Here is a 12,775-nt window from a genome sequence, read left to right as displayed (position 1 = left end):
CGGTGGGTGCTCAGATAACTGGTTTATTTTACCTTTTTGTGCAAGGCTTCTTCACTGTTACTTCATTGTAGCCTTTGCCTCTCTGTAACTGCAGGAAGAGTCACTCTTTACCTGAAGTGTTTTCACCCTTTTAAGACTTTCTGTGTTTTTTGTGTCTGTGCATGTAACCATGCCAGTACTCACAATGCACACGTGCACACACGTATTGTTAACAGAAAGTCCTGAACATTTTGATGCACTTAACAAAAAGCAGATGCTCATGGTCATTCCCTTGCCTTCCCTTTTAAAATTTATGAGTGAGGGCAGTGCTCAGAAAAGCAGCAGTAATGCTGGCTGCTCAGGCTTGGCATGGCACGAAGGGAAGCTTCCTGTCGTGCTGAGGCTCAGCCTGGTGTTCAGGCAAGCTTGCCCGATCTTCCCTTCCAGCTGCAGAACCCCAGAGCAGCAGCCCTGCTCCTGCCAGGGCACAGAGGCAGTGCCTGACCTTGTTTGCTCCATCCCTTCACCTCCCTTGTTTGCTCCATCCCTTCACGTCCTGCAGCTCCAACTGGGAGCCTCAAAGGCTGAGCCATCGCTGAGCATCCTTGCTGAGCATCCCTCCTGCAGCTCTGCTCTTGGCTGTGGAGGCTCCCTCAGCAGAGTCCTGGCTGCAGCCTGTCCTGGGGTGTGATTGCAGGGAGGGAAGCTCTCCAGCCAGCTGCAGGCACAGGGAATTCTCCCTTTCCTGGATCCCCTGTCCTGGGGTGTAATTGCAGGGAGGGAAGCTCTCCAGCCAGCAGCAGGCACAGGGAATTCTGCCTGTCCTGGAGCCCCTGCCCAGGCACTCCTGGAGGTGTTGCAGAAGCCCTGCAGGGGTTTGGTGCCTCTTCCCAAGGCTCATTAGCACAGAGCTGCAGTAGCCCTGGCTGAAAGCTGCTCAGGGCTGCTCCCACCACACTCCAGGGCACTGTGGCTAATCCAGGAGGCAGCAACTTCACCTGCTGCCAAGCTGAACAGCTTTGTTCTGATATTCAGACACGTGGGGCCACATGCTCCAGCCTGGAGAAGTGTTGTGGGATCTCTAGTTTACCTTCCCTCAAAATTCCCCCCTTCTAACTGGGACTACAATGGCTTTGTGTTCCTGCTGTTTTACTTCAGGTGCTCTTCACTGTGCAGCAACCAGATGCTACCAGTACCTGCTGTCCATGGCACTGGGTTGATCTCTGTGGTGAATCACTAGAGAAATTCATTTTAGTAATAAAATCCAAAACAACTCACCTTTGGATTACATGGATGTTTAGTTTTATAACTAGAGAAAAAACACAACAACCTAGGCAGCCTGAGATGTTGAGAGATTAACCTAATAAAACTTATTCAGTCTCTGCTTTTTAGTATTCTGTTCCCTTCTCTGCTTTTCTTAATGCAAAAATATTTGCTTGCAGCAAATCCATAAAAAGACCATATTAGGAGAATTGCATAATATCCCCTAAAAATAGGAAGGAAGAATCTGGGACTATAGAAATTAATTTTACTCAGCTAAATGAATGACTGAACAAGAAAACAAAATTGTTAGCAAGTTACTGTACTGCCATGAAAGGTAAGTCAGCTCAGTTGTCTTGGCTGGGTATCATATTTTGTGCTGTGCTCACTGGGAAACTAATTGCTTGAAATAAATATTTGAAGATCTCCATGTCTGGTCCTTGTAAGCTGTTTGATCAGTTTGGTGTTTTTGATAGGATCTGTTTTTTATAAAACCTTTAAGATTGCTGTTAGGCAATTTCAGTGCCATGTTATCCCAGCCAAATAAGTGCAGTGAGAGATGGAGCTTAATGAGGTCTCATGTTTATTAACATAAGGATCTTGGAATGGTCTAGCAATAATTAATATAATATAGGTCATCTTTCCTTCCTTCCACACTCTTTTCAGCCCATTTTGGGATGATTACTTCCAATTCTTACCCCTTCAATCAAATTTTCTAAAAATTTGCAAATTGAAGAAGTTGAAGGGAGTTTTCCCTCTATCCATATCAGACTTTATCAACTCTTCTGCCCATTTCTTAGATTTCTGAACTGGTGTCTGCTGCTGTGTGTGTTTCCATCTGCATCTGTCAGTAGCCCCAAGGGTCTGCAGTGTCTGTGAGACCAGAGCTGTTATTCCTCTGCAGTCTGGGCAGGAGATGCTGTTCCCAGCCCACCTGGCCCTGTCCAGAGGGACTGGGTGCTTCTCCCTCCCTGCTGACTGCAGAGCTGGCTTTAGCACAACAAGGACCTACCTTTGCCCCTCTTCCAGAGGATTCCTATAGATCTTCTCTTTCCTGGCCAGAAAAGAAACTGCACTGCTTTAAGGTTGCTCTCTGTTTATTGTTTCTCATGTTTAAGTCCTCAAATCCAGCAAGAATTTATTAATGTTGAGGGATAAGGGAAATGCTCTGAAAATCCCCTCAGTGTGTGTTTTCCCAGTGCATATTTGGGCACCAGGGGATGCTTTGTTTACTTAACTTAATGTGTCTCAGCTGAAAATCTTGTGATTTGCTTCTTTTCTGTGCTGGGTGCTATCTGTGTAGCTCTGGAGCATAGTGCCAGTAATGTCTTCATGATGCTTGTTTCTAGAAGATACTTTCTTCTCTCCACAGTGTCATGGCAGAACTGCAGTGCTTTTATGCAGAATGACAACTGATAATTTCATGCCCCGAGCTTGTATCTGGAGGGTTGATTCAGCAGAGAGGAAAAAAAAACAAGAACAAAGCAGAGAGAAGGTCTGGCTGCTTTGTTATAGGACAGTGCAGAGCTGCTTGTTTTTATAGCTTAAATAGCTCTGCACTCTGGCTGGATGGTATGGGTTTCAGAATTACCCTGTGCTGAATTGGAGCTTTATTTCACTAGCCTGTGTCTCTGACCCACACTTTTCTTATCTTTCTCGTACAAAGTAATTATACTCCAGTGTGGCAGAGTACTCCTGTGCTAATAAGAAAATACTGTTGTCACTTGTGATAGATGAACCATCCACTTAGTGAGCACAGAAGAGTTAAACTGATTGCATTTTTACAGTCTGTGTATTTCTCTGCTTATTGTTTGTGTCCTGCTGTTGGGGAAAGCAGGTTAGTTGCATAGTAAATCTCTCTAATCAACACAGGAGAAGAACAAAAAGAACAAACACTCATTTGTTATGGCTACTTTAGAAGTGTGGTCATTTGAAGGATGCATTCTGGGAGATTTGTCCCTCTTCTTCAGAAAGGCTTGTTAATATTAGCATAACTAACCAGGATTTCAGGAGAGGACAAGGGCTTACTCATTAAAATTAGCTGTATAAACAGCCTACCTAGCACATTTCTGTCCTAATGATGCTTCTGTTGCCTCTTCCTGTCCAAGCAATACGTTCCATAAAGCTCATAAATAGCTAAAGGAAGGGGCTGGGTTCTGAATTTGGGTGCTCACTCTGTGCCTGTTTGCATTCAGAGCAATGCATTCAGCTCCCTGTACATCCCTCTCCTTCCCTTCCCTCCCTCCCATGAAAGCTCACCTCCATTTGGAGACATCCCCAGTCAGAACTTTTCCTTGCTTTGGGGAACAGAAATTGATGCTGTAGTGAACATATAAAAATCCTGCTGGGTGACAAGCCCTGAGTGTGTGTGTGACTCCTGGTGAGGCACTGCTGCAGTGTTTAGTGCTTTCATTAACCATGCAGTGCTGGGATTTGCAAAGCTGGATGCATAATTGCAAGATTGCATTTCTGGGCATAAATTCAGGGCTGTAGTGTCTGCAGAGCGCGGACCCAGAGGGATTTGGGAGATGGAAGGCAGGGAGTTGTTTTAGGAGGATCTTATGATCATTATTAGGTGCAGGGCAAAAGAAGACTAATTAGGGGCATACAACTAAACTCATCTAGGACCAGAAGGAAACATGGAGGTCCGCAGAGTCTCCTGAAGGAGAAATGTCTCTATAAGCAATATTTCTTTCCCTTTTCAGAAAACTAGTGGGTCATTTGCTAATCCTGATTTAACTCTCTTTCTAGGAAAGAAGTAAAATTTTGCTTCTCATAATGAGATTTGGGTTTTTTTCCTGGACATACTGTTGGTTACTCTGCCAGCCCCTGACCAAGTCCAATATTTTTGTTCTAATACTGAAAGCTAAGGGTTTTGAGATCAAAACAAGGCTTATATGTGACTAGCAGACATGATACTGAAGCTCATCAGGAGATGCTTAAATACAATTATCTCTAAATACCATCTATTGCTTGAGATGTGCTGCTGCAGTGAGGAGATTCTCTGGGAAGAGGGGGTATTCATTTTTAGAAAACATAAAAGCTTAAGTGAGGTCAAGCCTGTTGGCTGTATGGATGCAGCTTTGCCAGAGTAGCTCACATTAATGAATTACAATTTCCCTGCAAAGCTGGAGTAAGTGTCAGCCCATTTATGTAACTTTGTTTTACAGACTGAGATATGTCACAGCTCAGTGTGTCATTAAGTAAGTCATTAGCAAATGCTATTTTTCCTCAGTAGAAAAGAACTCATACATCTTCGTTAGCCACTTATTTTAAGCTGATTTTCCTTCACCGTTTTTTAAAAATAATCATTTTTATCAGCCCAGCCCTGCTTGTTTTTTTATTTAATGATGGAGTCCCCATAGATTTATTTTAATATAAAGTTGTTTATCATCAGATAAACAGCTGTATATTAAAATTTTTAAAGAATACAAATTTGAATACAGACTACTTAGCCATTTGTGTGTGCTCCCTTACTCCTGTGGAGTTAGGTACTTCCAGAACATTTGAAAACACCTTCTTGCCTGCGTGGTAGGCAAGCTGGGTACCTGAGATGGGATTGGCAGTGAATCTTTGGCATCTTGCATAATGAACAACTCTCAATTCCCAAATTAACTGGTGGTGCAGTTATTCCAGAATTGTCTGCAGCTGTACGTGATGGACACTCATTTCTCTTGTTTAAATTTTTAGGATAATGGAAGATGTTAGAAAGTAAATAGCTGGCTGCAGAGGGTATCCTCTTTAATTCAAGTGCACATCTCCCAGTCTGGGTCTGTTTCCACCAGGGCTACCAGCATAACCTCTAAGCTCTGATTTTATTTTTAATCTCTGGTAAGGTGTTCACTCACTGTAGCACAAAGAAAGAATTCAGCTTGGTGTAGAGCTATTTCTGCCCAAGACAGGAAGAATTTTCCCCTTTGGTTTTAAGTAAAGGACATTCACTAAAGCACTCTCTTCAACAAGTAGGTTTGGGTTTTTATCCCATTATTTGTGATTTAGTGGTGCTCTGTTGTATTCCAGTAGTGCAGCCTATGCCAGTATTTCCATTATAACCCATTCTCACAGGTTTATAACTCAACACTAAAAATGTACTCTTCCAATTTGAAACTTGGCATATAATGTCTCATCTCATCCTCAGAATGACAGTTTTTTCTTTCTGTTTGCCTTCCTCCCAATAAAAGGTTGCATTTTTGTTGTATTTTTAAATAGAAGATACTGTCCTTTCTGTTTTGATAAGGGAAAAGCCTGTCTGATTATTAAAATTGCTTTTCAGTGCTAAGAGAGGAGGACATTTTAATAGAGGATGCATGTGAATAAGTGTTGTTGATGTTACAATGTCTCCAATAAGTACATGGATGCAAGAGAAGTATCACCTTCGAAATGAAAACCAGACAATGTTTATCAAAATGATTGAAAAGGGGCTTTTATGGTGATTTTTTTTTTAGCTGTTGATTTTACCCTTAAAATAGTGTTCTCAAAGGTAGATATCTGCACTTACTCTTTTCAGGCTGAATGAAGTAAAGGAAGACTTTACTGCATATAGGCAAAATAATGATGTTTTTCTCTTCACTCATTTGATAAACACAGTAAAAAAGGCGTATAAATTCTGACTTTGGTGTTAAGACCAACTACCAGGTGTAGACCTGTAGTTAGCATAGTGCTGTCAGTCCACAGCAGGTGTAAGCAGTATTTCAAATAAACAAACACATGGGAATAGGAAAGTTAGCAATAAGTGACCAACTGAGAAATAAGAGGCTTGTATGATCCTTACAGCCTACACCTTCAGGATCTGAACCTCTGATCCAGAGGCTTTATCTGAAGCCTCACATTCCAATTCAAGGTAGTATGGGTTTTATGGAGATAGGAAAATCAGGATTTAAATCTAGTTTATCCTTCTTTACCTGTCTCCTTGAAGCCAGCATTTAGGAGTTGAAAGGTACCCAGTTGCCCTTAAAAGAAGTTTCCTGTCCTCTACAAACACAGCACGAGGGCTTCACTGTGATGCTTCTTTTTGTTGTAAATTTACTTCCAGGCATTTCTTTTTCCATTTAGACAGGTAAATTTATGCTTCCCATAACCACTTTAATGGTTCTAATTATTAGAGAGGGTATGTGAGAAGGAAATTTTACAGAGGATGTTTGTTAGTAAATTGAGCTATTATTTTATCATATACAAACACTATCAACATGTATTCAGTATGTATTATTACTATAGCTAAGCTTTCTCTTAAATCCCAGCTGTTTCACTTTTTCAGTTGTCTGTAATGTGTTATGTATCATCAAAAGCAGAGGATGTGCTTCCTAATATGAACTTCAGTTCCTTCATTTGAATTCTAAAATCAGTAATTAGGTCAAAGACTGTTTTGTATCCATTGGCAGAACCAGTGGCTCTCAGATATGAAATAAATATCAGTAGGTGGAGCTGAATTTTTGAGGGCATAAAATCAGACTGCTCAGCCCTTCTCCCATCTGCTTTAGTCCAGGCCATCACTGCCTAAACCAGTGAGATTCTGCACTGCAAAATGAAAGCAGCACTCTGAGATTCACATCTTTGTTTTTTTGCAGGAAATAAGTTGTAGGTCCCACTAAACTTCCAGGTGGAGGCACCAGACGTGCCCAGTGCAGTCAGGAGTTTTCTAAACCCATGTCTTCTCTTACAAGAACTGATTTACTTCAGCTCAGTTACCTGCCATAAAAGGGTGCTTGGTTTGTTTCCGGAATTTACAAAAGAACTGATGCTGAGAATCACTGAAGCGCTCAAGTCAGCCACAGCACTGTTTATTGAGAGCACCTTCCACACCTTGGGGATTGGAACTGCCCTTGTAGAAAAGCAGAGCACACCCAGCCCAGACTTGTTCACTTGAGGAGTGGAAATATTACACACCTCCTGCTGCTGGACAGAGTGCAGGCTGCTGCTTCCAGTGTGGATGATGTCACCTGAAATGCTTCTTGCTTGAGTCAGTGTTCTTCTTGCAGCTTTGTAGAGGAGATTCTCTGGCAACCGTGGCACATATTAAAATAATATTTATATTTTTATCATAATATTTGGGAAAATTACAAGAGTCATTAATGATAAAATACTCCTGTGTTGTATATTTTCCTAAAACTGAGGTATATCATAGATTATTTGTTAATATGCAGTAGTATTATGGTCATTATTAACTATCACATTTCATTTCTTCTCATGAATGTCCAGAAGCATTTTTAAGGGGCCATAGAAGAGATAACATGTTCTCTGCAGCTGATGGCACTCATCATTGTAATTACTAAGTACCCTTAGTTGACTGTTGGAAATTTTGCTCTAAATTCAAATGAGAATGCGAATGTTATTGGAAAACATGCAGTTACATTTGGAGTTTATTTGCTAATAATGTGCAAATCGTTGTCAAAATTATAGGATTATGACAACTGATGCAAATTTATCTAAGTGCTTTGTGCTGCTGGAAGTATAAATTGTACTGGGAATAAAATTTGTATTTTTTCATAGGCACAGAAGAAGCGAAAATCCAATGAATCTGTAGATACAGAGCTCTGTCTTAATGAGGTAAGTGTGGATCTTGGATATTTCACAGCACAGGTGCCTCCCCATAAGAAAAGACATTCTGAGTCTGTCAGGATTATCATGGGCTACCTCACACTTGTCTTGTCAGTTTTGTTGTGTTTGGATATCGTAATGCATTAAAGAATGATCTCACTTAGAAGTTCAGAGCTGGGCTCAAAGTTCTCTGCTGATTTGATATTTCAGTACCTGTATGGTACGTGTTTAGGCAGATCCCATAGTAAACACCACTGCACCTAGTAACCACTTACTTAATAATCTGCACCCATGGATTAAATTTTATTTATTGTTATTGTTAACTTGTCAAACAGATTTGTTCTGTTGACTGTAGAGAAGGTGCAGTTTCTCTAGGGGGTCTTGCTTTTGCTGTTATAAAACAAACTGGCATGATAAACACAGATCCCTAAAAAAAAAACTCCGTACTTTTACACATGGAACCTTTGCTAAAGTAAGAATATTTAAATATTCTTCTCTTTTTTGAAGTGTGCAGTACTGGTGTTAACTAATTTCAAAGTACTGTCATTGCGACATCTGTTTTAACGCTCTTTTTATCATTCCATTTATGAGATTGATGTGCAGGTATCAGTGGAGGGTGGGACATGGGCAAACAAAGGACGAGTTTCGTGAAGTAGAACTGAAATGCTTTGCCATGCAAATGCTGTGCTGGTGACCAAGGAAGGTGTTGTGTCTTGCAGAACGCTCTGGGGAAGGACAACACAGCGGGCGTCTCCACCAGTCACATATCCGCGGAGAATTCCCTGGCCATTCCCACCAGCTCCTACCTAAGCACACAGCTCACCCTGATGGCACTTGCACTCTCACTCTCTTTGTCCCTAAGCTCATCAGTCGTCTTGTAGCTGCATTACAAAAGGACAAAAGTGTTAAAAAAAAAAAAAAATCCCCCCCAAAAAAATAAATCTGTTTGCTGTCCTCTGTTGTTTATCTGGAATTCCAGGTCTGGGAGCTAAGCTGAGGCACTCCTGCTAGAACAGTCTCAGTCAGCTGGAATTTTATTTTTTTTTTCTCTCTAAAAAAAGCTTCTTGTGATATTTAGAGGCTTTGTGAAATACTTGGTGCAGTGCTACATTCCAAACCCAAAAGGCTTTTGGGCATGCTGTGTTTTAAAGAGACAGTGTGTAAATTTGCCTGTAAAGCGACCTGGTTGGATTATTTTAATAATTATTATTTTAATTCTGGCTTTTACCTGAGAAAGAAGATGATGGTTTTCTTAAAATCTTGTTTATCTCATTGAATGGTTTTGGTTTTCAAATTGATTGAACTTCAGACTATCAAGGATGCCAGGCTTTTGTCTAATGGTGAATGTTCTCCCAGAGAGTGGACTTTATGAAACTCCTTCATTTGATAAATCGCTACTGATGTTAAACTCTTTCAGTGTGTTAGCATTTTCCTCTTTAAATGTTTACGTACTGTAAGTGATTCTGCGTTCCCTGCTGAGAAGCCATTCTAATTCACATACAGGTATAATGTATGTCTTTCAGTTCAATTCTCATAGAGTGTGGCGTAGAACCTCCTAACAGTACATTTATCTTTTAATTATAATCATCTAGCCTTAACAAGAGTGAAGATTCTTTACATTAGCAAGATGCAGCCATTGTGAAAGCTTGATAAAGATACATTTCTTTAAATATGAGGAACAAATATTGCTACAGGGTTTCAGCTGTACAGTCTATGGTCTTCTATGCTTCCATTGTGATAATATAGTCCAGTTATTATACTCTTTGTTTAATAAAAAAATGACATACAATTTATTTGCTCTGCTAAAACATCATCATCTGTTTATACATACCTGATAATGTCAGATCAAACAGCTACAGGAACTTCATGCCTTACTTCTCTTATCAAAACATTGTAGAGGGACAAGAGGTAGTAGGATATCATTTAAACCGTTTTTATTTCTTAGAACTGCTAAAACCAACACAGAAGGATGGTTGATCCAACTGCAAGGCAGCATCCTGCACATGTACCCATGTGATAGGCTTTTCTCACCCTGGTAGTTCCTACCACAGACCGTGGCATTGCTGACACGATGAACTGTTTGCAAGACCAGATCCATAAATTAATATAATGGTTTGGATGGCAGTGTTACCAGTAGACATGATTTAATGGCTTGGTTCCACTCAGTGGCACTGGCAGCCTGCGCTGGCTCATGATGATTTCCTGCAGTATCTAGAAGGAATCCTTTAAAGCTTTAAATGTCATCAGATAGGCAGCATTTCTCCTAAGGGCTGTCTTTATACCTTACTGTGATGGCTTGTTGACTGTTACAAGCAGTTATGTCTAAGTGATCAACAGTAATCAGTTTTGGTTCCTCTTGGAAGTAGAAGATAACTTCTGCAAGCAAGGAGTTCATCATGTTGAATGTACAGATTCACTCTGAGACTTACACAATTATGCCCTGTCCTGCACTGAAATGTCCAGACCAGTTATTTGCAATACAACTATAAAGTACAAATTACTATTTTATAAACTGCACTGAGGTTTGAGTGTGCAAAATACACATCTTGCTAAGAGACTATTAAACCTATTGACGAGTTCGTCTTTTGAGATTTTTCTTGGCTAATAATAAACACTTTCATAAATTTTGAAATTCATTTATGTACTCTTGATTATGGTCACATAACACAGGTTTCAAAGCGATTTGCATGTGATAGAATTCTACAATACTCTGTGCCACTGAACATAACAAATTAGACAATATTACTTTTTAATTCTGTGTTGATAAGAAACTGCAAATTACTTTCAAAGGCAGCAGAGCTGCTTTCGGAGAAGAGATATATAGACCATCATTACCAGCAAAGCCCATGTGGTTCCTGTTGCTCTTCTTGTAGAAGATAATCAAATTACTGAAAACTAGTGGCAGCAGAAAAAAGATCATGAGATTCATGATTTTTAAAATGAATCAAATTCTTTTATGTCAAAAGGAGTTGATAGTATAACCTATTGAAATGCTAATGAACACAGCATTTTAATTCAGAAGTCTGACATTATCCAATTAAAAATATTTTCAAAACAAATTCCTAAACATTATGATTATTAAATCCATCTTTGATCCACAAATCTTTCTCTGAAATACCATTTGTATTCAGCACATTAAACATTTTAGCCAGTATCGGGAATTTTAATAATCTCCCAGTATAGTATATACTTTTTGAAGATTTTTTAATGTTTGCTTTGGTTGCAGTATCTCTCTTGCATTTAATACCAATTATTAGAGCTTTGACACTGCCTGATCCAGAGTAAAAACTATTGATCACTTATACTGTAAATAACAACCTATTAAGCGTCTAATTACAAAAGAAACTGCTGGTTATTTGAGTCAGTGAGAGTTTCCTTTGGAAATTAAATTTATATGTAGTAGAGGAAAAAGTGGTGGTTTGTACAGGTAGCCAAAAAAGCTCAACAGGGCACTTAAGCATTTTGTCCTGTAAATTAAAAATATGCTGAAGTCATAGTTTAAAAAATTAAATTGCTTATTAAACAGGCAGAAAGTAAAAAATACCCTTATGAGTCTGACACTTTACAGGCATCATCATGCAAATATTGGAGGATTTTTCAAAGTTGCATGTGGTGTGGATGATGTCAGTTTAGCATGGTGACCTTGTCTATGAAGTCATGTGCTACAGTATTGAATTATGCAAATGGTTTATTTTTTTTTCCCCTTTCAGTCACTAAAATATCATGTGTTGAGTGCCTAATGAACAAGCCTAGCCTGGACTTTATACAGCCCTTTAAAAGATTAATTTTATCCGTATAACAGTAATATAGGGACTGTCCAAATAAAGATGTACCTAGAGATGATCTACTGTTCCAGTTGTAAATCTCACCAGTTCAGTTGTGTGTAAATTAAACCATGGGCTACCATAAACACATCCAAATCATCTTGTACTGGAACAGACACTGTCATCAGTATTATTAACAGCGTGTTTATGCTTCTTTTTGAAAGTAGAGCACACAGAGGTAAAATTGAGACTGAACTGAAATGTATGGCTGAGGTTTTGCAGTAGTCAGTGTAACTCTTCATTCCACAAGCTGTTCCTGAAGGTGAACCTTTCAGATACTTGCAAGAATAAGAGCAAGAATAGCAGCAGCTGAGGGTTTCCCTTGTCCCAGTGTGGGTGGTGGCACCTCCAGCAGGCGGCAGCCCCAGGGAGTGACCATGCAGGGCCTTGGTCAGTGGTGAGGGGTGCAGCCCTTCCTTCACTGACCAGGCTCCCTGAGATCCAGCTCCTTCAGGAGGATGGGGCTGAGGTGCTGACCCTGAGCAGCAGCTGTCCATCTGTCCATCTGTCTCCACCAGGGCACTGGCCACTTCCCATTGAGCAGCTTCATTCCCACTGTGTCAGTAAGAAGAATTAGGAGGAGCTGGAATTCTTAATCATTTCAAAGCATGCCTAGACACACTCTTGTCTGGAGACCTGTTCCCAGGTTTTGTGGTTTTTTTTGTTTTTTTGTTTGTTTTTTTTTTTTTTTGTTGTTTTTTTTTTTTTTTTTGTTTTGTTTTTTGTTTTTTTTTTTTTTTTGTTTTTTGTTTTTTTTTGTTTGTTTGTTTGTTTCCCCCCAGTGAAATTACGTCCCTCTAGAGACCCAGCCTTTTGAACATGAGTGGTCACAATTTGTTGCAGTTCAAATCGGTAGACTGAAAACATGAAAGTATCTACTTTTGCAAAGCCTGTGCCACGAGGCTGGAGATCAAGAAAACAAAGCAGGAATCACCTTGAAATCTCAAGTTAATTAAAATTTTCAATTGTTGGCTAATGACTATGATATTTCCATGGAGTAAAGATGGTGAGAAACCAGTGAAGTAGAAGAGCAAAACTCAGAACAGCTCCCTGAAGGGACATAAATCTTATGTATGTCAAGTGACAGGAGTATCTCATACTTAGGTTCTAATAAAAGAGCTGGATTCTGCTGCAGCAGCAGCTCCTTCAGAGCAAGCAGTAAAAGATGGAAGCACAAG

General features: G+C 39.9%; 1 protein-coding gene across 1 annotated transcript in view; it reads left to right on the top strand.

Moving 5' to 3' along the window:
- GFRA1 (GDNF family receptor alpha 1) overlaps positions 1-9,566 on the top strand; it is a 132,611-nt gene extending 123,045 nt beyond the window's left edge. The window contains exons 8-9 of the mRNA XM_058029607.1: positions 7,726-7,782; positions 8,493-9,566. Coding sequence (XP_057885590.1) covers positions 7,726-7,782; positions 8,493-8,654 — 219 coding nt within the window. The 3' untranslated portion in view covers positions 8,655-9,566. The remainder of the gene's footprint in view (positions 1-7,725; positions 7,783-8,492) is intronic.
- The last annotated feature ends 3,209 nt before the right edge of the window (positions 9,567-12,775 follow it).

The sequence above is a fragment of the Melospiza georgiana genome, chromosome 8 (assembly GCF_028018845.1).
Source record: "Melospiza georgiana isolate bMelGeo1 chromosome 8, bMelGeo1.pri, whole genome shotgun sequence".
NCBI classification, from domain to species: domain Eukaryota; kingdom Metazoa; phylum Chordata; class Aves; order Passeriformes; family Passerellidae; genus Melospiza; species Melospiza georgiana.
The sequence above is the reverse complement of the archived record's forward strand: the minus strand, read 5'-3'. Positions and strand labels throughout refer to the sequence as shown.